A 24,722-nucleotide genomic window follows, 5' to 3' on the forward strand; every position below is an offset into this window, starting at 1 on the left:
TCTCAAACCAATTGTTAGCAAAGCAGGCACAACATTTCTGTAGCCAGCAGAGCCAAGGGATAAAAACAAGCTGAGAATCAGGGAGTCATAACTGGCTCTCTGATGCTCCACATTTTCTGTGCCAAACATATGTTGGTATAGAAGAAAGTCTGATTCTAAATACCAAAGTGTGGGCAAGATTTAACTAAAGTTTTCTGTAAAAGAAACCAAAGCTCTAAACTGTTGCTATATTTTACTGCATCTGCTGTGCATATAAGACTGTATAAATGGACTGAACCAATATGGAATTATGTTGTTGCTGCCTATAAGAAGCGCTGATACAATCCTAAGGGTAAAACTAAGGTTTGCCATCACTTTGCAGGTAGCAGGTACCGTGTTCTGTTCCTAAGCATTCACAAAATAATTCTACAGTCGAAGATCTGTTGAGTCAAATGTGCAAACCCAAAAGTTTCAATTCCAACTTTACTGCTGGATGTTTGTTAGCAGGCTGACTGGTTTTTGTCTGAAGACTAAAAATGTTTAATGTCTTCTGAATTCACAGAATGGTTTGGGTTGGAAGGGACCTAAAGTGCATGCCCTTCCCACCCCCTGCCATGGGCAGGAACACCTTCCACCAGACCAGGCTGCTCCCAACCTTGTCCAACCTGGCCTTGAACACATCGGGGGATGGGGCAGCCACAGCTTCTCTGGGCAGTAATTTTTATTAATAAATAATAGTGAGCTTCAATACTGTAAAAAAAACCCCAAACAACACAACCCTCTTCTCAACAAACTGTGGTGAGGTTATGGAACTGTTACAGTGACGTTTGCAGTAGCTATGTTGGTAAATAAGTTGGTGCATGCTTTTTAGCACCCTCTTAGCAGTTTATAGCCCAAAGTGCTAAATTGTTTACTTTTCCGTTTTGACAGCGCCTGGTCCTGTGAGTATTTGAATCAGGTAAAACATTTTCATTGCAGATGCTGTGTTTGACAAACTGTGTACAATTAATGCCATCTTTTTTTGGTAGCCGTGACATTTTCAAGTCAAACCCACGGCTGTGGATTCTCAGTGTTTCCATGCTGTTACCTGTGCCATTCCCTCCTGCTGCCATGCCCTTGGATCAGTGGCACTCAGCACTCGCTGTCTGGCTGTTCGTGTCAGGTCACTCGCTCACTCCTTGTGCCCTAGTTCCTCTGAGAAAACTGGGACTGAGCCGAGGTGTGTGCACAAATACAGCCTGGCTTACCTGCAACTTGTACATTTGAAGCACTCTACTGCTTCTCCATGGATATTACAAAACTCTGATAATGCGGAGTTACCTTTAGGTGTAACGTGACCCTCAAAGGCTGTCAGAAGCGTATGAGGGATCAAACTTAGAGTTTTATTTTTATTATTTGTTAATCATACGGTATTTTGAGGCACTCTCCAAGTGCTTCTTGCTCACTCCCTAGCACTATTTATCTACCTGTATTAATTCTATTCTCGATTCTTCCCCCTCTGCCCCCTGCCCGCGGTGCCGTTCCTGCGGGCGCTGCCGGCGGCCGGCAGGTGCGGAGCCCGAGTCCCCGCCGCAGGTGGCCGGGAGGGCGCGAAGGGGTCGCGGGGCCCGCGGGCGAGCAGGGGCGGCTGTCCCGGAGCCGCCTCCGTCCCGTCCCGTCCCGTCCCTGCCCTCGCTGCCGGCGGGCGGGAGGTGCTGCCCGGGCAGCTCCGCCCCGCTCCCCGCGCGCGGCTCCGCTCCGCGTTTTCCGGGCCGCGCCCCTGCGCTCGTGCGCCGACACTCGGACGTGCGGGGCCGGCGCCGCTCGCCATTGGCCGCGCCGCCGTAGCCCCATGGGCGTGCGGGCCGCGCATTGGCCCCGCGCGCTGTCACTCAGCGCGTGGCTGCGTCAGGGCCGGGTGCGCGGCCCCGTTCCCTGCTGTGTGCGGGGCCGGCGCGGGGCCGGTGCGGGCGGGGCCGCGCCTCGCTCGTCCCTCGCTAAGATGGCGGCGGCGGCGGCGGCGGCGGCCGTGGCGCGGCTCGAGGGCCGGGAGTTCGAGTACCTCATGAAGAAGCGCTCGGTGACCATCGGCCGCAACTCGTCGCAGGGCTCGGTGGACGTGAGCATGGGCCACTCCAGCTTCATCTCCCGCCGCCACCTCGAGATCTTCACCGCCGCGCCCCCGCCGCCGCCGGCCGGCGCGGACGGGCCGCCGCCCCCGCCGCAGGGGGACCCCGCGGGCGGAGCGGGGGGCGACTTCTACCTGCGCTGCCTCGGCAAGAACGGCGTGTTCGTGGACGGCGTGTTCCAGCGGCGCGGGGCGCCGCCGCTGCAGCTGCCGCGAGTGTGAGTACGCGGGGCCGGCGCTCCGGGGCCCGCCGGAGGCCGCGGGTGCACATGGCGTGTGACAGGCGAGAGCGGCCCCGTCCTGCCCGCGCCTCCGCCGGCACCGCCCGGCACCGCCGCCGTGCCCTCCGCCGTGTCCTTCCCCCGCGCGCCCGCTCCGCCGCAGCCCCGCACGGAGCGCCCGGTGCGCGCTGGCCCCGGCGCTGGCCAACAGAACCCGGTGCACCCCGAGCCCTGCTCGCGGGTGTCAGAGGAAGCCGGCCGGGCGGTTCTGCACGGCTCTGGGCTGTGCGGGCTGTGGATCAGCGCTGGGGGAATCCTGTAGCCCCCTCGGTGCTTTGGCAGAACCTGGGGGTTGTTCTCCCTCGGTGCTCTGGGGCTTGCTCTGGTTTTGGTGGTAGTTTCTGCTGCTTTGCCTAATTTTAACGTTTATTCTTATGGGTAAACTGAATCATCCACGTGAAATGCTTCTGCTGGCCTTAGCGTTTTAAAATGTTTTCCTTACGTGACAACAAATGTATTAAGAGGTTTTAAACGGTAATACATTCCTTTGCCATTACCAAACATTAACTGTCTGTGCAAAATGATTTTCTAGGGCAATACGTGAGGCCTGCCCACGACATTTAAGGATGTGTTGAACTGTAAATAAGTGATCTGTGCTCTGAGGAGTCACATGTAGGAAAAGTGAAAGTGTTTTGGTTTACTGTATTTTAGCTGCCTTGACTAAGAAATACCTAAAGCGTTACGAGTGCAGTACCTTTGTAAAGCACATGCCGTCAGTGACACAGCCTTAATGCTTGCTCTACGAGTCTTTAAACTGTGTTTAGGACCTTGATGGTGTATATTTTCTGCTGTGTCGGCCTAATGTTGGTTTACTCACCTGGTTTCTCTGGGAAAATCAAATTGTCTTACCTTGCTGCTTTCTAGGAAATGCTCATTCTGAAGGGCTTTAACAGTGCCAGTGTGTAATCCTGAATATAGTTGGAGGACTTGTTTGACCTTTAACTGTCACTTCTATTTTTGCTTTCTGCTTTTAATATTAATAATCATTTGGCATGTAGTTAATCTATATTTTAATCTAACACATTTATGAAATGTAGATCAAATACTTTGTACTGTGATATAATATACTGATTGTAAGCACAATTGTGCATGATCTGTGTTGATTTCAAACAGTCTGGTATTAGTTGGAGTAACTGAGTCAGTAACATTCTGTTAAATGCTTAAGACCTGAGGAAAAAAGAAGTACTTCTCCATGCTGTCCACTGATTTGTAACTTATTCTAGTTCTTCCCACCAGTGTCACTTTTCAAGTGAAAAGAAGATTCAGAAGGATTTTTTGTCATGTTTTTTTATTGAACAATGATGAAAATTTGTGTGTAGTTAAAATTTCTTCACCAGTGAACGTGGGTGGTGGTGCAGGAACCGGCATTTGCTGTGTTCAGAGGTGACACCATTCCTTGGGCTGTGCACACACGGCCCTCGGTTTCCAGAGCCCTGAGCTGGTGGAAGTGGTTATCTCCTGGTTACAAACTGTAGGTGTAGCCTAGGAAATAAAAGGTGGCCCTGGCCAGGAGCTGGAGCCACCATGCAGGGGAGTGAGCGTCACCTTGAAGGGCAGGAACGTTAAGATCAAATGCTACTTTGTTGCTTTTTAAAAAATAAACCTCTTTCTAAAACACAAGTCTTACTGGGGTTGAATGGGGAAATAGTTGTTTCATTATTTGCAAAGCTTTTTTTTTTAACAGTAGTCTTCAGGCAAATTCAAAATACTGTCTGCTTCTAGGAAGTCCTTACTGTGACTTGCAGATGACTAATATTGTTTGTAGTCCTGTTCTTGAGTTTTGTTGTAGATTTAACTGGTCACGCTGAAGGTTGTCTCCTGGATTTAAAGAGTCAAACTTACTTACTTCAGTATAATGTAAACATTAATTAATGGTTGAAGTGTGATGAGAAAGAAAGTAGTTTTGGTGTGAGCTCAAGATTGATGATTGCCAGCCTCCAGCTCAAGTAATCACCAGATCTATTTTTGTTGTTGTTTAATCCTACTCTGTTGCCAGTAATAAATATGCTTTGCCTGTGACTACACAATCATCGGAAATTTTAATGGCAGGTGAAGTTTGAAAAATTCAGGGTGGCCTGTTCCTTCTGTTTGTTTTTAAGTGATCCTGGAAACCAAGAATGGAGGGTTGATCTCTGTTTTGTCTGATTCATAGTGACTTAAAAAGGTGCCAAGTACAATACTCTTACAGACCTGAAATATCTTATTTGCTTGTCACTAATAATTGTATGGAGTTCCAGTGTCCTCGGCCTTTTTTTTGTTTCAGCACAATGTTTAAATTTGAATGCATTAATAATGTTACTGAACTCCCTGTTTTTGGAAGGAAAAAACAGAAATACACCTCAGTAGTCCCCTGTAAAACATACATTTTAAATAGCTGGGGAAATTAAATTATTAATGTTAGAGTATACACTTACCTGTAATAAAGGCATCTTTTTTTTACAGATAGAAATGTCATGAAACATGGAATTACTGTGCATTAAGATAAGTGTTCTGGTTGCTATTTTTAATGCTTCCCTGGAAGCCTCACTGGCAATTCAAATGTTGAAGTTATCAAGCAGGAGGTAATAGCAGTGGGAAGTGTGTTTTTGTTTTTACAGTTCTTGACAGACTCCCATCCCTACTTGTGTATGTACAAACCAGCTGTCGTCTTGTGAGATGAATCGAGTGGGGGTGGGGAGAAAAGAGCCATTTTTGAGTGTGTCCAGCAAGGAGCTCTCCTGTCAATGTCATGGCACACGTGGGATGAAAGAGGTTTCAGAGGCTCCTGCTCAAGACACCCAGATCAAAGCAGTGCAATTATTCTTCTACAACTCCCTTTGAGATGCACAGACTGTCCCTCTCCGGTTCGTAAAGTTCATGTTTTTTAATTGGTTTCACTTGCTGCTTGTGGAATTTCCCCTGCCTTCAGTGAAAGCATTGATTGGATATATTGCTAGGTAAATCATAACATCAATATTTGCTTTTGAGGTACTTGGCTGGAAAAATACCTTTTGTGCTGGGCAGAGCAGCGGTTGTTGCTGGAGCTGTTGTGTACAGCTTTTGGAGAGGCAGGATTTCAGACAGATGTAACTGATACAGCTGGAAAAACAGACAGACTTCTGGGTACAACTTTGCTCTGAAGGAGTGCTTTTGTTTTGTTTTGATTTTTGGGTTTCTTGGATGTGTTTTGTGTGTTGGCCTTTCAATTCACAGAACTCTGGACATTTTGGACTTCACTGTTCCGAGGCAGCCTTACTCATTTTGACAAACCCATCGATTTTGTATTTTAGTCATTACTTTTGGTTTTGCTTTTGTGGAAGTAATTTGTGATTCATAAACAAGATACCATGAACATGCTAAGAGCAGCGTTTTAAAGTCAGATCAGAGATAGATTTAGTCCATGACCTGCCTTCAGGAGTGGTCAGTAGCAGATGCCCGAGAAGGAGCATAAAAATGGATTAATACAAATAATTGTGTTTCCCCTGGCTTTTTCTTTTGGACCCAAAGTCAGAGTTCAGTTCTTTTCGAGTGAAAATAATTTACCGTTTGCATTTTCTCTCTCTCTTTTTTTAGTAGTTGAGTTTGGGTAAACCTCTTCTGTCCGCAGTGTCTTAGGGTAGTGAAATCTGCAATGTAATTGGAGCCCATGTTGGGAAAAAGACCTCTTTTTGCTGAGTTTTTGGAACTTGATGCCTGGTAATTTCATTTGATCCAGCTGAAGCTCTTTTATAGTAAGAGACAGTAAATAACTCTCCCATTCTGTCATTCATTCTGCAGACTTCTTTACATTACTAAGTGTGGGCGCTCTTACAGTAAATGACATCAAGTATGTTTTACTTTAGCTTAACATTTACTGACTAATCCTAAATTAAGCCTGTGTAGCTGAAAACTAAAATTTAATTTGTTTGTATTTTTCTGCTTTTCCTCCTGGTAATACAGAGGGCTGAACCAATACTTTTAGCTTGGTCTTGTAGTCTGGAGCTACAGGCTGGGGTTATTGCTGCTTTTAAGCAGAAGAAATTCTCCTGCTGATGAAAGCTGGTCAGTTCTGAACAAGGATCAAGCATATCTATTCCCTGAAAAAAATTTATTATGTTCAGTGTTACCTGCCCAGGAAACAGATTGTAAAGAGCCTCAGATGTATGAGTGCACTTTTTTCTGTCATCTAATTGCAGTTACTTAAATGATGTGTAAAGTTGTGATGCCTGTGTGGTTGGAGCTGTGACTGTACATGTGCTCCATGGAAACATCTGTGGTTTGGCTTAAGAGTGGAGGTGAAAGGATCATAACATTTCCTTGGGTAGTGTTCAGTGGTAGCTAAGGAAGAACGTGCATTGCTTGGGTTTGGGTTATGTATGGTTTATGTTCTAAAAGTTTTCTTATGAATATAACTGTTAGATACTTGGAGCAATCAAACAAAGCACATGCTTCAAGGAATTTGTGTTAATATATTCTTGCAGTCTATACTTACAGTGTGCTGGAAGTCCCTCAGGCTGTGTGGGCACCTGCTTTCTCCCTTCCTTGACACCACTTTTGACAGAGACAGGGGCTCGTCAGGGCAGCAGCTGCCTGAAAGTTCAGGAGACCTTGTGATTGATTTGTGTTCAGAGGTTCCATACTGGCTGTATTAAAACTATCAATTGCAAATTACCTCAGAGCATAAAACTAAGGAACATTGGACTTGGCTGTGACTTGACAGAATCAGACTCCAGAAACGTTTATTTACTGTCTCTGGCAGATGCTGATCCTGTGCCATAGTGACTAATAAGGTCAATGGGGCTGTGTTTATAGGTGGGTTTTTGGCTACTTTAAAGTAGAATTTGCAAATGTCAAGCTCAGTAGAAGTAGTGTTCTCACTTAAGCAGATCTGATTGAAAAGGAGCGTAGGAGGAAGGTAGAGCACATATGATTTGAAATGAAAATAGAGATGAGCGGGAAGTTTCTATAGTAATAATTTGTGTTACAGTTGTTTCTGTCAGCTCTTTTTTTCCCATATTTACCTCTCAATTACATATACCTTCTGAGTGATTTTTTTGGGTGTTAATAAAGCAGTGTTGCAGTTTGTCAGACACCAATCAGGTGATTGAGGTAAAGTTTAAACAGTTTATATTTGGATTAATTCACACTTGATATGCTTTTCTCTTGATATGATTGATATGTATATGAAACGTCCTTGCCCAATTCTACTGATCCTACAAATGTTCTTACATCTGTAGTTAGGTGTAGGAGTAAGTAGATTCTTTGTGTAATTATATGAAATATCACAAACTGGAAAATCATCTTTATAGTTCTTAATAGTTTGTAAAGTTGCAGTTCTAGGACAGAAACAAGATTGGTGTCATTTTGGTTTAAAGGTGCAAAGTTAGTATTGAAGCTATCTGTTCCGAGAATCGGCAGTTGAAAGAGAGTTTTGAGATTCTTGCTTCAGTTATAATAATGAGATAGGAGATATGCAAATTAAATTATTCTTTGCATTGATTAAATCAAAATACCAAGGTGCCATGTTTGAGTAGGATGATACACTTAATCAATAGCAAAAGTAGTAAGTTAAATGAGCTAATAAAGAAAGTAAGTTAATTTTTATCCCTGGCTTTGCTTATAATTAGGTAAGGGTATTGTCTTACAAATATTATTCCTTCATGAAGGGAGATGTGTTTTAGAGAATAATTCTGCTGTGGAGGAGTTCTGCTGTTGTTAGGTTTTTCTTTTTATTCTTTTGAGCATGTGCAATTATCATGGACAAAGCGAAAGTTTTTTTTATAGTCATGCCTGAACTATTCAAAATAAGATTATACTTCTCATTTGCTGTATTTTTCAGTAAATGCAACAACTCTTCAAGACACCTCAAGTCCCATTAACTTATATAAAATCATGTAAAATACAGGAAAAAGTATGATTTCAAAGAAAACCATGTATTTGTCATGTGGTGTGAGGCCGTGGCTTTTGCAGTTCTAAGGAGTTTTCACAACAGTTCACCAATAAGCTGCTGTCTGTGCTGAAATCCTGGGAAGGTGGTGGGTTTATCTGCTGCCTTGCTTGTTTTCATGATAAAAAGTTGATGTGTAGTGACATTTGTTTCCTGCGACTTCCTGCCTTTAAGGAGTTTTTTGACCTAGATAAAGCAGTCGGAGGGGAGGAACCATATTTATTCTGCAGCTATTCCACACTGGGTGGTGTAGGAATAAATGCCCCATTCTCCACTTCAGATTTTATCACTGAAGGGAGCTGAGGCTTCAGTGAGTTACACTCAGTGAGCGCTTGCAGAGCTGGTGCTCATTTTTTGACACATTATTTTTTAAAGGGCAAGACAAGGTCTGTGCATGGTTGGAATCTGTTCCTTCACGTTTATGTGTGTGTGTGATTCTGCTGCAGCCCCTGCCCGTGCTGCTCTGTCCTCCTAAGGATTGCCCAGCAGAAGCCTGGACACAGCATGGTCTCTGTGTGTGCTGGAGTACTGGTGAGAGGAAAATTTTCAGTAGTCCAAATTTCAGAGTGTCTTAATGAATATTAATATGAACACACCACCTTTGTGTTTGTCCATGTGCACCAAATGAAATGAGAACCGTGAGGAGATTGGAAAGCAGCTCTGTCCAAGCTGATCCAAACGTTCTGGTGACCTCAGCAAGGAAGCTCCTGTGGATAAGGATGCACATGGAATTGAGAGTTTGGAGAGCTGGAGCAGTACAGTGAAAAAGCCAGAGTCCTGTCATTGTCAGAATGTTATGAAATGGAACAAAATTAGTGTAAAGTTGACTGGAATTAATTTTAATTCAGTGCTGGTTTAAGAATTACAGAAGGAAGCTCCAGCCAAAGCCTTGCTGAAAGCAGAAGTGACTTCAGTGTTGGATCAGACTGCTCAGCATCTTGTCCATTTGGATTCTCTGGGGATGGGGATAGTTACAACTATATGAAGTGCTTCATGTAACTACAATCCCATATTGAAAAAAAGTCTGTATTCCCAACAGCAGAATTTATGGAGTGCACAGGCTGGTTAGAATAATGGGATGCACAGGCTGGTTAGAATAATGTTCAGCTTAGTGCAAATCATGCTAAGAAATACCTGATCACTACTGGATTTTGTGTGGTGATTTGGAATAAATGCAATTACTGATAAATAGTTACAGTATTGTGAACATTGTCCTCGCAAATAATGAGGACAAAAAAAATAGAACTAATCAATTTTTAAAACCCCAAAATATGTCATCCGGAAAAGTACACAGGGCAGAACTATAGGGTGAAAAACTGTTCTGCAAAGTAGCAGTAGAGTGAAAACCATGACTGCAGAGATCATGAGATGCCTGTTCTGAGATGATGTGTCAAGGCACTGATGTGATGACTGGGGAAACTGGGGAGTGGCAACCAGTGCTGCAGCTTCACATCATTCTGGAATCAAATCTATGTTAAAGAATCTTGCAAAACTGAAGGATTTAAGTGGAGGATTGCTAAAAAGAATTGAAGGCTGGATGAAGTCCCAAAGAGTGGGGAACATAAGGGGTTCAGTATGTTTGTTTTATTCAAAGGGAGTGTGAGGTGGCTGGGTTGGTATAGGCCCATTTTCATGGGGCTGAATGAGAGTTCTGATGGATCACACACAGGTGTGAAACCAGAGGCTGTAAACTAAATTGTCAAGGTTTGAATTAAGCTGTGTTGCAATAGTTTTCTTTCAAGAGTGGTGGGATATCTATCTCACCATCTTCCACTGATCAACAAAACAAGGACCCTTGCTGTAGTCAGCCCTGGTGAGAGGTGCAGAGCAGCTATGGCTGGGTGACATATCATGGCTTAGGGTTACAGGAGGTAAAGTTGAAGCTTCTTCACTTCATCTGCAAGTGTTTTTAAATAAACTGTCATGGGGTTATAGCAAGAGACCATTTTATTATGTGTTTTAACAAAGAGTCAATATTTGTCTTGGTTTTAAATTGAAATTACTTCTAAAGCATCAAACATCCAGTTGAGTATTTATTTATTTGCACTTGCCAGTAGTGTGCTCACACTGGTGTTGATGTTTTTGTTCACTGTGTCATACTCTTCATATTGGAGGACATTGTACTGTTTCAGAGATAATTTTTGTGTAATATAAAGTGATTCTGTGAAAACTTTTGTTCTTCAAGTAAGTCTTTGATACAGCTCATGAGGTCTAGGCTGCTTAATTCTTGTCATGATAAGAAATCAGGCTAGTGTATAATGGAAAAGGTCTTTACACCTTGTACTTAAATTCAAGTTTTTAGATCACTTAAATGAAGATTAAATGTATGGTTCTGCTTCAGAAATGATGTGGACAAATTAATTTATTGATAGAAGTTACTTTTAAATTCTGATTTTTGCTGATGTGTTCCAGTATGCAAGCAGGTATTTTGCCTACCCTTTTCCTTCTTTGCTTCCTTTTTTCCCATCACAGCTGGGAAGAAGTAGTTTAACTTCCTTTGAAGCATCAGTTTCCTCAGAAAGCTGTAGCTGAAATGTTGGTGTCTTAGCACAGTGTACACTACATGTTTTACTACTTGAAAGGTAGAAGTCTGATGGTGTATGAAGATAGAAACACAATTATCTAACTTTTGTTTGTTTGTTTTGATGTTCTCTTTGTTGTTTTTTAAGACTGAATACAGGAAAAAAAAATCATTTATCAGTTTGCATTGTCCTCTGGACATATTTGGATGTTCTAGGCAGAATATAACTTGAGCAGACAAGGCCTAGATGTGGTTCATACACTCCTGTAATAGTCAAGCTTGTTGGTTACAATCAGTGCAGTAAACACAAAAGGGAGCTGGTTGGGAAGGATGAACGATGGAAGCTGGCCCTTACAGAAAAAAATTTCCCTCCTTGGGTGATTCTGCAATCTTCTGGCCTTTCTAGGCAGGTGAAGAAGGCCTGCAGAGCAATGAAGGAGACAGAGAAACGAGATTTTAAAATGAGTGGGGCCTAGAGAAGAGAAGGGTAAAATTACTTACATGAAATACCCTGTGGGAATAAGTTTAAATTTGAATCAGAGCAAACTGATTATTTAAGTAAGTAAAAATAATGGTAAAGAGGATAAATGCTGTCAGGCACATGATGGGATTCTTGGGGTTGCCTTGTGCAGGGCTGGGAGTTGGACTCTGTGTCCAACTGATCTGTGTAGGTCCCTTCCAATTCAGGATATTCTGTGATGGATTTTAGCATCATACCCCATAGAAATTAGAAAAATGGGAGGGGAATTCAGTTAATACATGGGAAAGATGAGGACATGGGCCCAAGGTGTTTTGCTTTAGAATATGGGCAGGAATATTCTGGGGTTTGTAGTTGTGTGAACAAAAGTGAAAGGGTGTGCTGGGAGGATTGAAGAAAGGTGGAAGGTTAAGATCATCTCAAGTTTAAGGGCTAAGCTACAATTGTTAGTGTTACAGAGTGTAAAGTCTCTGATTTGGATATTTAACTGGGGAGATGTGATTCAAAAGGATCTGGGGTCTCACTTTTTGGGCACATGGGCTGTGCTTTGGTGACCATCTGAGCTAATCCAAGGTTTCAGTGGTGCTGCAGTGGAGCACGGGAGGGAAGGTCCTGTTTTCTGCTCCTGACTGCAGGTTGGGCTGGCCTTGGAGCTCCTCAGATGTTCAGATGCTGCTGCTCTCTGCTCTTTTTGCTATTTTTGGGTGCTTTGCTGTTGCATTGAAGTGAGGTCTGGCAAGCAGTGGAGTACATGGTGGGCCTGCACAGACTTTGGGCAGCAGTCAGCTGGCTGGAACTTGTGGAATTGTACATTAAGGAGTTGCAGTTATAAGGGCTGTTTATGCTATATGAAACAAAAATGGAAAGGAAAAGAAAAATTCAAAACAGTATAAGACCAAAACTAATTTTATTATACTAAAAAAGCACTTGCAATGTAATGTAAAAATGTTGAAATCCTAAAAGTTCTTGTGGCAGCATGCTTTTTGGTAAAGGGGTATGTTAAATTTAAAAAAAATTTTAAAGGTGAACCCTGAGAAGATAAGATGCTTGCTTGCATGACTTGATGGCCTCATACCTTGGGTTAATTTGTGCTTTCTGGCTCTCTGTTTTTATCTGTCTGTAAATGTGAATACACTGAGAAAACATGAGAGAAAAAGGGGAATGAGTTCCTTGGCTGTGCAAGATGTTCCTCCTGCATTCCATAGACTAAATCAGCCTGGCTCCTGCCTAAATCCAGGCTTTGCTCCACAGGCCATTAGTCCAGTTGGTGGTATGTTGTGCAGTAGTGGAGTTACAAGCTATAGGGAAAATTGAACGTTAAGGATATAGTGGAGGTAAATGGTATTTTAAAAAAATTTATATGTGATTTTTGTTTGTAGTGTGGGTCCCAAAAAAAGCCTTTTAATCTCAGAAAGACTTCTCTATCTGTAAGGCAGGCAGGTGAGTGATTAGAGTTTGTGCAGCATTCTATGAACTGCCTGAAAGGAAAGCATTATTTTGAAGATGATTGTAAAAACTCCACTGATTTTTACACGTCTTTCATTTCAGGGGCTGCATATATGGATAGTGCTTTTTCAGGCAATACATAAATCTGCTGAAGTTGACAATGCAGGTAGATCACACGTGATTTGGATTTCCTGTGGTGTCTTTTGAGGGCCTCAGCTTGACAGGTTGTAGAAACATCTCAAACAAAGTGTGAAGAGAGCTTTTGCTTTTTTATGCAGGACAGCAAATGCAGAGTGCCATCAAAGGGAAGGGTGCTCGTAGTAATTCAGTCAGTGAGTTGATCCAGCCTTCCAAAACTACTTGGGTAGCAGGCTTGGAAATATCTGTGCATTTCTTCCTGCTCTGATGGAACTGACTGCTCACCTTCACTCTGAACCTTCTTCCAGGGGAGGTGAGGTGCAGCATTTCAGGAAAACCATCCCTTGGAGGAGGAGGAGATGATAACAAATGTCACCTTTCGTTTCTGTGCATGTTTGGTGGGCTTGGATGCTGACAGAGGTTAGTAAGAGGGAGTTACTTAAACAATCATCAATCAAAACCCTATTTATCACTTCCACAGATGAAAGCAGTAAATAATGCATTAAGCAAAGAGGCGTTTAGGGAAGTGAGTTGTTTTCTTTCCTTAGGTGTGTGAATGTCCTGGGTGTGGCTGGGTTAGGCACATAAGGTTCTAGAGGTGTTTCTGTCTGATCTGCCTGACATGGTCCTCACTGGAGACACTTATTTTGGAGAAATCAGCCAAAGCACTTGTGTGATCTGACCCAGGAGGTTTTTTTTTTATCAGGTAGAGAGGTGGTTTGGTCCTCTGCCCTTTCAGATTACTGAACATTTTGCTTTTAGTAGCATTAGGGGCTGTAAGGCAAACACCGACGTTGTGTTCAAATGCTATAAAAATCCTGCTTTGAAGAACGTGCAATACATTCTGAAGTAACTTTATTAAAATTACTAGATGGGGTGGTAAGATTGTCATAGAATGATGAAATGCATTCTCCTGCAGCCCTGCTCTCAGTGATACTATCAAGATCCTGCACCACTTTTGCAGCTGCATCTCTGAGTGGAAGAGCAAATGCAGCAGTTTGAGGTGGTTCCTGTCTGCTGGGAATGCAGGTTCTGAAATGAATGCGGGGCTCAAGTCTGAGTGTAGGGTGGGCTCTACAGTTTGTGGTTGGGTACAGTATTATTCATTCAGCTTTCTAGATATTGATAATTGACACAGAAATGTTGGGCCTGGAAACCACAGTGTTTCAGTTAAAATGTTCACGTGACAGGCGCGTGTGGCAACACCGGAAAGAGACGCAATAGGTAAAAACCACAGGAGGAGTTCAGTTGTTTGTTTATCCTCTTAAATTGAAATTCAGGCCTTTGTTTTTAAAACCTTTCCCTGGTGTTGGTCTGCCCATAAAGCTGAGAAATGCAACTAGTCTCTGAATATTCACCCTTTCTGTAACAAAACTTCATTAGAAGTGAGATTCTGCCAGAACTCTGTTAGAACTTTTAAAAATATACCATTTTCTTTATTTCCTCCTCTGTTTTTTATTGGGCTAGGTTTTTTTGTTGTTTTGTTCTGTTTGGTTTGGGGGTTTTTTTGTGTGTTTTTGTTTGTTGGGGTTTTTTTGTTTTTTTTTTCTTTCTTTTTTTTTTTTTTTTTTTTTTTTTTTTTTGTTGTTGGTTGGTTTTTTTGATGGCCTAAGATGTTATTTTCTCATATAGTAATTTTCCTTAACTGCATCATAGGATACAGGGAATATACCTCAGATAGAAAAAAAATTGACACTAATTGTTAAACCGTCACAAGATAAAATTTAAAACCTCATTCACAGTTGGGAGGAGAACTCAGATCCTTCCACCTTTCTCTATTTAAACATACAAGTTATATTCAAAGCAACTCCTGATGAAGATTTAAAATTTCCTTCATGAATTTTGGCCTGTTATGAATGGCTTTTGCTGTCTCCTGCAGTGCAGGCAGAGCACTCATCTGCCAGCACACCCTCGTACACAGATGTTGACTCTCCTGTCAGGAGTGAAATAGCCTTGCTTGTTTTATGGGGTGGTTATTCTGAGGTTGGAAGATTGTTGAGCCTGAAAGAGATCACTAACCCCAGCTTGCTACTTAGCTATAAATAAGTTTGGTCTGCTGTAGACTAGTAAGTACTCAAGATTCTTACGTGAGGTTATTCACTCTTATCTAGGGCTACCAGCAAACTGGGTGTTTTGAAGCCTTTAAAGAAAAGAAGCATACAAGCCTTGCAAAAGAGTCAAAGAAGCATCTGAATATAAATAATTCAACCCTCAGCCAGAAGGATAGAATAAAAATTTGTAAAAGTTTTCAGTTTGGGAGTAGTGTTTTAAAGTTATTTTGGTTTAATAGTAGCTGAAGGAAAGATTATTTGTATTTGTCTATGTGCATTCTTTGAGTTAGCTGCAGCGTTGCTGAAAATTGTACCATAAAATAATGGAACTTTACCTGGAGAGCTGGGAAGCATGGTTACATAGGATACAAAATAACCATAGTGTGGGAGAGTGTGATCTTGACTACAGGCAGAAGAAACTGAGGTGGTTTAATCAAAAATGTTGTTTGTAAAAATCAGGCTTCTCCATAGTTTTTGAAATTAAAAAAAGAAAAATCCTGGCGTTGTGGAACTGTACCTGAGAGATGGCAATGTGTGGTCTGGGTCTCTTTGTTTGGGAGGCTCGAGGAGGCAGGGTGTGTTTTTGGTAATTCTCACAATACTCAGCCTCTGACTCCATTCTTCTACTGAAAGGTGTTGATGTGCCTCATCCCCAAGGAAAGTCTTGTTTCTACAACTTGTTCTTTTTGCAACAACATTTTATATTACAGCTCTTGGTGGTTTTCTTTTCTTCCAGTAAAATTCCTTATCTGGAAGGTCAAAATAGTTTAGGGTTAATTACTGTCAGATAAATGTAGGTAAGGCCCGGGGGGTTGGGAGCCTGTTGCAGTGACATTACACTTGAGCTGGGACATCCCTGGGCTCCCGTTAGGGCAGCATTGGTTACTGGGTACAGTTTTGTCCTTCTTGTGACTGTTTTGTTCTTATGGGAGCAGCTTGTTCCAACTTTTCCCAGGAGATGCAAAGAAGAGAATATATACAACTGCCCTATGTTTTTATAGGGATGTTTTGTGGTAAATAAATTGCTGACTGAGGGCATACTGACAGTATCTGACACAGAGCAAGGAGCTGGACTCACCAAGTTCTTCACTGAATGAAGGAGACTTTTATTTTTAAATCCGAAAGGTCCTTAGATACTTGTGATGGTTCACACCATCTTTAAGTCATTAGAATAACCCTCTTAAAGATGTTCTAAATGGAGATGGGATTTGACTTGTGCAGGTAACGATTTAATACAAAAATACAAAGGAAAGAACAATCACTCTGAGGGATTTAAAAGGAAAATACTACATTATAGGTATTAAAAAGGAAATAAATAGATCTAATAGTAGGTACTGGTGTGGGTGCAGAAGGGGCTGATTTGGGCAGCAGAAGGGCTGATCCTTCCCCAAAGCACTGGTGTGTCAGCAGCAGAAGCAGCATTCTCGTTCAGCTTTGACAGGAGTGGAAATGACTGGAGTGGGGAGGCAGAGCAGGCTGCTGCAGACTGCAGGTGTTTGAAGTTGCACATTTGAGCTCCATCTCAACCTGGGTTTTCCACCCCTCTGTTCTGGAGTCTTAAACATCACCGTTGCATTTCAGTGTCACCTGGGCCAGGGGTGGTGCCGTGTTGTGTGTTGCTGTGTGAATGCACACGGGAGCTGTGCACAGCTTCAGAGGCTGCTGAGCAGCTGAGATGTGTGCCTGCATCGAGCACCACAGACACTACAGTAGTCATTTTATGTAATCTTGGATAAACTGAGTCTGCTGCTTTTAAAGGTAGCTTCATGCTACCACTGGTTATATTTAATATAAGCTCTTGAAGCGAGTTAGTGCCAAGCAAAGCATTGTTTGCAGTATGGAGAAATAACCTGTGAGCCAAAATTAGCCCGTGTTCGTGTGGAGTGGTGTGTGTTTCGTCAGGGCTGCCCAGATCATGTCGTCCCTGAAGGCAGCACATTTCAGCTGGGAATGTTTCAGCTATTACAACATGGAACATGCTGGTGAGTGGTGCCAGTAACATACGCTGAACATATGACCAGCACATGCCCCCACTTCAGCCCAGGCCATGAATTATTTACTTTTTGTTACAAGCTGTTTATTTTTGAGAGGTTTTCTCCCCTCTGTCAGTATCAAGCACTAAGCCTTTTGTTTCTTTTTTTAGTTTTTTTTTGTCTTTGTTTGTTTGTTTTTTTAAATCTTCTTTTCTACTCTTGCTGTTGATTCTGTATTTCTAAAATTCTCTGCTGTGTTTACCACCACCACCCCTATACTGTTTGTGCTCATTCTCTTAGGATGTCATCCCAGGTAATTCCTGTGGTAATGTCATTGAAACTGTGGAGACCAGTGTGACTATTTTCAACTTGTAATTGAGAGATAAAATGACCTTACACTTAATCTTTTGGGACTTGGTCTATATTCATTAGCTAGCTGTGATACCTCTTCTCTGTATCAATTTTTCACTGTTATGTTTCAGTTCTGTGAAATGGCAGGGTTTCTCCCTCATCCCTTGTCATCTTTGGTTAGATAAATGATGTGAAGCAGACACTCCATAGGCATTTTCTGATTTTAAACTGATTTTTGATGACAGCTCTAGTTCCCAGGCTGCTTGTGACTCTTCATTTGCAGCAACTCTGGGCTGTGGATTCTGGTACAAAATGAGTGAGCACCGACCCAGACTGATGGGCTGGGGAGCTCTGGAGAGCAACAGTAGATAAAACTTTAATGTACATACAAATATACTTCATCTTTGCTGTGTGTTTCGTAACATTTTAGGGAGTGTTACCTCTTGGATGGGATCAGGCTTGACACAAAATTAATTGGACTTGGTGAGCTTTTCAGAATGAATCATCTCGTAGTTATTTGTGTGCACTGTAGGTAACAGGCTTAGCATTGCATACTCTTTATATAGATTATTCTTTTAAATTCAGTTTTCTCCTGGAAGCACATTGACTTAAAGGATACACTGTTACAGAAGACTTTTGCTTCTCATTTTAAGTACGTTGGTAAACTTGATTTTTGCAGTAATTAAAAGTATTCTTATGATTCCTGTTTTTAGAAGCCTTTTTTTTTAACATTCACATTAGATCTCTACACTAGTACAAGTTCATTAAAACAACATTTTCTCCTGTTTTAACTATACCTTTCAATAAAATTCAAGCCCTGCAGATAAACTGTAACTAACTCTTCGGTTTCTAGGTTAGTTAAACTAATTGGGAGTTAAAGCTGAAAGAACAGTCCTGTCCTGCCCTGTGTCAGAGCTCTGGTGTTCACATTGTGTGCTCAGGTCAGATTAGTTTACTGGTGGGCCTGAAAAACAATCCCTGGGAAGAGAAGGGGAGAGGCTTGGGATTAGTTTTCTGTCAAGTCAGAAGTGCAACTTTTTCCATTGCCAGATGGGAAGATATTAATATAAGATTGATAATGTGGTTTTATTAGCATTTCGTAGAATCATAGAATTTTTAGTTGGAAGTGATCCTCAAGGTCACTGAGTCCCACCACTGACCCAGCACTGCCAAGGCCACCACTAACCCATGTCCCTAAGTGCCACAACCACACGTCATTTAATTCCCTCCAGGGATAGTGACTCCACCACTGCCCTCAGCAGCCTGTGCTGGGGACTGACCACCCTTTCTGTGAGGAAATTTGTCCTCATATCCAACTTAACCCTCCCATGGCACAGCTTCATTTCCTCTTGTCCTGTCCCTTGTTCCCTGGGGCAGAGCCCAGCCCCCACCTGGCTGCAGGTGCCCCCTGAGCCTCCTTTTCTCCAGGGTGAGCCCCCCCAGCTCCTCAGCTGCTCTTGGTGCTCCAGCTCCTTCCAGAGCTCCCTTCCCTTTCCTGGACATGTGTCAGCCCCTCAATGTGTTTTTTGTAGTGAGGGGCCAAAACTGGTCACAGGATTGGAGGTGTGCCCAGCAGTGGGGACAGGCACTGGCTGGTACAGGCCAAGTGCCATTTGCCTTCTTGGCTACTTGGGCTGATGTTCAGCTGCTGTTGACCACCACCCCCAGGCCCTTTTCCAGCCACTCTGCCCCAGCCAGGATCACTGCAGGACCCAGCACCGGGCCTGCTTAAACCTCACAACCATTGCTCCCAGCCCATGGATCCAGCCTGTGCAGATCCCTCTGCAAAACCTTGCTGCCCTCCAGCAGAACAGCATCCCCACCCAGCTTGGCATCACCTGCAGAATGACTCAGTACCCTCAGTCCCCTTGACCATGGATCAAGGTGTTAAATATGGGCCAGTGGGAAAGTTGTCTCCTCTTGGAAGATCTTACTCTTTGTGATTCCTGATCCTGTCTGCAGGGTCTACCACTGTCCTGGGCAGCCTGTGCCAGGCACTGATCACCCTTTCTGTGAAGGTGTTTTTCCTCATATCCGGCCTAAACCTCCCTGGTACACCTTGAGGCCATTTCTTATTGTCCTGTCCCTCATTCCCTGGGAGCAGAGCCCGACTCCCACCTGGCTGCAGGTCCCCCCTGAGCCTCCTTTTCTCCAGGGTGAGCCTGGAGCACTCCTTAGGCTGGCTCTGGCACCAGATCCCTTGTGGGCAGGTTGTCACACTGACCCCAAAGTCCACTATTTTCATATTAAACATTGATCCCTTTGGTCACTTGGTGCTGGTTTGATTAGTTCTGTCACTGAGGGGTTTGACGAGCAGAGACATTCCTGGCCACCTTCTCCCCAGGCAGGAGATCCTCAGTGCTTCTGGTCCTGGGTTCACAGTCACACATGTGAGCCACAAACCCTGGAGTAAGAAAAACAAAGGAGACCACTGTGGACAATGAAGCTGGACTGGAAAAACAACAAAGCTGTGCTGCTGCTATTTTTAGTAGGTCCAAACTCTTTGTGTGGTTGATGGTTCTCGTTTTGGGCTTCACCACAGGCAGTATCTTCAAACACAGATATTTGATAAGCAGTTTCTGTAGTCTCTGTTAAAGTGTTTTGTTTTCTGAATGGTGATGAAGAATTCAAGGTTCTTGTTGTCTTTCAGGCTCTCTGTATGAGGTGAAGGTGTCATGTCTTGTTACCTTTGCAGTTCCTGGGGAAAAGTCACTAATTCTCATGGCACTTTGATACGACTGGTGTTTTCTGAGGAGAGTAAGCAAAACTGAGTGAAAGATGTAATTTATAAATGAACTAATTAATGCTCATAAGGTCTTCCTGATGTGATTCCTGGTGATGATTAAAGGAGTGGTAATTTAAAAATACCTAATGTATCTTTTTGACTCTCTAAGAACCATAACAAACAAACCTGTGTGTTAAAGTTAACATATAATGAGCAATTTGTAAAAAATCCTGATGATTTCTTATTTTGAGAAAGAATGTTGAAAAAATGCAGGTTTATGCAGACTGGTTTTAATCATTTAAGGTGTCTGTTTTTAGCTTTTCTGGCTTAAAGCCTGCATGTTGTTGTGTACTGGGGAGGTGTACATATTATTAAAATGCTGGGTAAGGCCATGGTCATGCCCTCCAGAATTGTTAAAAAGTCTCTCAGATTCGTTTTTTTAGTTATCATCTCCATTTTTGCTTTGCTTTTCCTTAATAGGATTTAGAATATTAGTCTTTTAGTTTTCCAGATGGGTGTTTCCAAGTGTCTTGGTCACTCTAGGACACTAAGATTATAAAATAATTAGATATGAGTTAAAAACAAGGGAAATGGACTCCACATCTCTAGTAGTATTTGCTGCTACTTCAGTATTTATGGTAAGTTTAACTTTGGAGTCACCTTGGTGATTATGAGAAATGCCACTTTTTCTTGGTAGTAGTTCCTATACTGACACAGGGATTGAAAAAAACATATATTCTCAGGATAAAAGTTTTTTGTCATTATTGACAGAAGTGTAGTATAATGCTGTACACATATAGGAAAATAAGAAACATTTTCTGTAACTAGGGATTAACATTTCATTTCACCACAGCACATCTTTCTGAAAATTTAAATCTTTCAAATATCAGTTGGTTCTTAAGTGTAAATGGAAACATGTTAATTTAAGTGCTGTGAAAATTATTGTTTGCAGTTCTCTTTGTGCAGCAGCATATGCATTGAACTCATTTGCATCTCTTCAGCTTTGCCAGACAAGGAGATTCTGCAGTGGAATTTTGAAGTAATCCTATGACTGCTGAAATTGTTAAATATGCAATCCTGGGTTGTAATTTCACTACAAAAAAAAATTTATGAATTTGTAGCAATCAATATTTGTGCATGACAGAAATGTAATTTTAACAGCAAATGGTATTCTGCTAGAGGAAGGATCCAGCTTACAGATGTGTGGGGAGTTTATCATTGATAATTTGAAGGATTTTTTGTTATGTGACTGTTTTGACAGTTCCATTGAGGGAAGATGCTCAGTTGGTAAACTGGGGAAGCCTGACTTGGACAAATGTCACTTGCTTTTCCAGGGAGGGTGGAAATAACACACCTTTATTTATTTATCTCTATCTCTGGGTAGGAAAGCTTTGCAAGTTCCTGCTCATCCAGGGAAGTTGAATTGTTGGAGCAGTTTGGCAGGATCTTTCTCTGCCTAATAACCTTTCTGGAGTTGATTGCAGCTCGCTTTTTCCAGCATTTCAATCGTTTTATAAACTTAACTACATCAATTTGCGTGCTGGAAGGAAGTATCAACTCGATATTAATTTTTATTCTGGAAGTCTTTAACTGATACTGTGTCAGTTATTGCCTACAAAGCTGCTTTGGCTGTGGCATGTCTCACAGAATGACCCGAGGTTAAAAAAGAATGAAACAGTGTATTATGTACCGGGACCATTTTTGTTATTTTAGATATTCTGTTTCTAGAAAATTCAATGGTCTGGAAGAGCTAAAATAAAATAACAAAATAATAATAACAATGAAAAAAGGTTGGAATTTGAAGCTAAATCAAAAGAAGCTGCTTTCAAGACATGGTTGGTTTATTCTCAGCAAACACTGATTGGGTTTGGTTCACACAACCTAAGGAGATGCTTTTGTCATCACCCTCCATCCCGTGTCCTTTGTTGTGTGGGATTGATCTGGTCTTTGTGGATTCCAGCCCTGCAGGAATGCAGTTAGAATAAACCCAGGCTGGAGAGTGTACAGCAGTGTCCTTGGTTTACATAGGAGAAGAAATAAAACGTGAAAACAGTGCTTTCATCACTAAAACAGTTTGGTTATTGCAAAAAAAAAAAAAAAAAAAAAAAAAAAAAAAAAAAAAAAAAAAATCTGGCCAGTGAAAGATTTTTCATTCTGTTGGTGTAGGGCAGAGTAGGAGTACGATTAATTAAAAACAATATATATATATAACACAGATAAACAAAATAAGTCCTTGAGTATCACCAGGGCTAGGATGTGCCCTTGTTGTTGAGCACCTCCAGGTGTGCATTGTGGGGATATTTTGGGGTGACTCTGCACAGGACAGGTTACAGGAGTGAGTTACACCTGTGGTAACCTGACAGCTCTTTGTCACCTGGATGAGGAACTCCTTGGTACTAAAGGAAAGCAAATGAAGAATCTTTTCTCTCCCCACACGTTTCATTATTAAGATATAAATTTTAGCTTTTTTTTCTTTATTTTTTTAATTACTTGAAATATTGCTTTAATTTTCTTCTTTTCAGTAATAGGGAAAAAAGTCCTGCTTCTCACAGATACACAGGAAATGAGGTTTGTGTCATTTAGCATCCTCAAACCCTTCAGTATTTAACTGTATAGATTTTAATTAGAATGTGTGCATTTAATAAGCAGTTTTCATGTGTAATAATAAAGTACTGATGAAATGAAAGTTTCTTTAGCTCTGTTTGGGAGAATGTGCTATATGTCTTAAGATGTGTGTGTGTGTGTTACTTTTTGCCATGTAGGCTGCACAGCCACTACCGTGCTCCTTAAACAGCTCCTCTTGTGCAACAAACTGTGATTGAGCTACTTAAGTCTAATTTAATGAACTAATCTCCCTTTTCCTGAAGACATGTCTGTCACCTGACATTGTGCCTCTTAAAGAGGTTGTAGGAAAAGGAAGAACTGGGGGATGATCCAATGGTTTAAACAAAAACTGGGTGGTGGGAAAAATATGTTCTGTTCCCAACTCTGTTGCACACTTGCCAAAATGGCTTGGCCAAGTCACAAATCCGTTTAATCTGTTTTTGAAAATGGGAATAATACTTCATGGGCAGGCAGATGATGAAATTTCAGTGCTCTTTTCCAGCAGTTTTATCAGGAAAGAGCTTTGCCTTGTCTTTTAAAACCAGTCCCTTGGGTTTTGAAAGGGATTACTTGGTGTGCAGGATGAACTCTAACTCCCTCCCTGCTCCCTGTTTTTGAAGGCTGTTGGTGCTGTTTTTCCTTCAGGCTTTCTTACATACACTATTCCCATGTGAATGCTGCTGTCCCTAAACTTTGGTGTGCCTCAGAGTTCAAAACCCACTGGATCTACCAAGCTGACCTGTGTGCAGTGTGTCAGTGTTTTCTAATGAAACACTAAGCAGTGGCTTAGTTATAGTTAAGACCTTGAAAGTAGCACAGAAATTAGTTTTGGAAGCTTATCTTTCCATACAAATCTCAAGCTTTCAAAGAGAATGGCTAGAACAGCTGCATATTGGGAGTGCTGTCTTGTGTAATATAGTACAGCACAGCTCTTAAATTCGGGTCTCATGATGTCTTTTCGAATCAAAATTAGACTATGAGGTGGCTTAAACTTACTAAAGCATCAGCAGACTTCTACATTTCAGCTTGAGTAGTTTCCTGCTGAATCACTTTATATCACTGGAGATAGCAGTGGCTCCTGGCAGCAGGGAACTGGAGCTGAGGTGGCTGGAGCAGAGCTGGTGCAGGGGGCCAGGGAGAGCACAGAGCTGTCACATCCCTGTATCCCATGAATCATCCCCGAGCTCAGGCTTTTATTGCAGAGAACCTGTGCTTCAGGAATCTTGGTTTGTGTTGTTCATGCATTTAGTAGGTGCTGTTTGGAGTGGGTTTCATGTTGAAGACGTGTGAGTGCATGTGTGTGTGTGCACCTGAACTCCCTTTAAAGCAGTGCAGCACAGCCATCTGTAGCCCTGATCCAAACCACTTTCAGCTTTTCCCTGCTGTGGCAAAGGCATCATGAAGTGTCTGCCCATTTTTACTCACTCTAGAGACAGGTGACAAACACGATCCCAGGTTTATGCTTGGAGACGTTCATCCCTTGCCTCTGTGGCCGTGCTGTACCCCCTGCTTCTCTGTGCTGGTGTTCCCTCAGTACATGACAATGATTGGCCTGTGTTCTCATGAAAACTTTTATTGAGTCTATTTTTTTTTTTAATTCCTGGACAGATTCCTACTTGCGTGACTCTCTGACTGGTTAAATCATGTCTGTTGTTTTTATTTGCTTTTATCCTTCTGTACTTTGCTGCTGCCCCTTACACAGCCCACGATTTGAGAATTTGGCGTGGTCTCAGAACAGCTCAGGAGGAGGAGGAGTGCTTCTTGAAGGATATTTTCCAATAACAACGTGCTTGTTGTAGATTAGTTTCTTTACTTTGTTGCTTTTCAGACTTTTTGGCATCTTGATTGGTTCTTGAGCGTCCACACAAGTGACAAAGCAGCCTAAATTTATGTCACACGGTGGAGCAGTCAGTGCATAGAACATTTCTAGAGGGCCTGCACACTCAGGAGAGAAGTTTTAGGAATTTGCAAATAGAAGGAAAATTGAAAAGGTGTTCAAACAAATATTCTGGAGAGCATGCTTGGTTTATAAAAAAAAACCTCAGAGTGTAATTCAAAATTTTGATTTCTGTTAAGATTCCCAGCTCAGCAGTATCACCACAGTGAAGCAAATATGGAATGGCTCTTGACCATCAGACATCTTTAGGTAGGCAACTGTGAAAT

The 24,722-nt window shown here is 42.2% G+C and overlaps 1 protein-coding gene across 1 annotated transcript in view; it reads left to right on the plus strand.

Moving 5' to 3' along the window:
- Nucleotides 1-1,945: 1,945 nt before the first annotated feature.
- FOXK2 (forkhead box K2) overlaps nucleotides 1,946-24,722 on the plus strand; it is a 45,568-nt gene continuing 22,791 nt past the window's right edge. The window contains exon 1 of the mRNA XM_014885027.2: nucleotides 1,946-2,304. Within this exon, the coding sequence (XP_014740513.2) occupies nucleotides 1,961-2,304 (344 nt within the window). The 5' untranslated portion in view covers nucleotides 1,946-1,960. The remainder of the gene's footprint in view (nucleotides 2,305-24,722) is intronic.

Source organism: Sturnus vulgaris, chromosome 20, assembly GCF_052056855.1.
Source record: "Sturnus vulgaris isolate bStuVul1 chromosome 20, bStuVul1.hap1, whole genome shotgun sequence".
Classification (NCBI taxonomy): Eukaryota; Metazoa; Chordata; class Aves; order Passeriformes; family Sturnidae; genus Sturnus; species Sturnus vulgaris.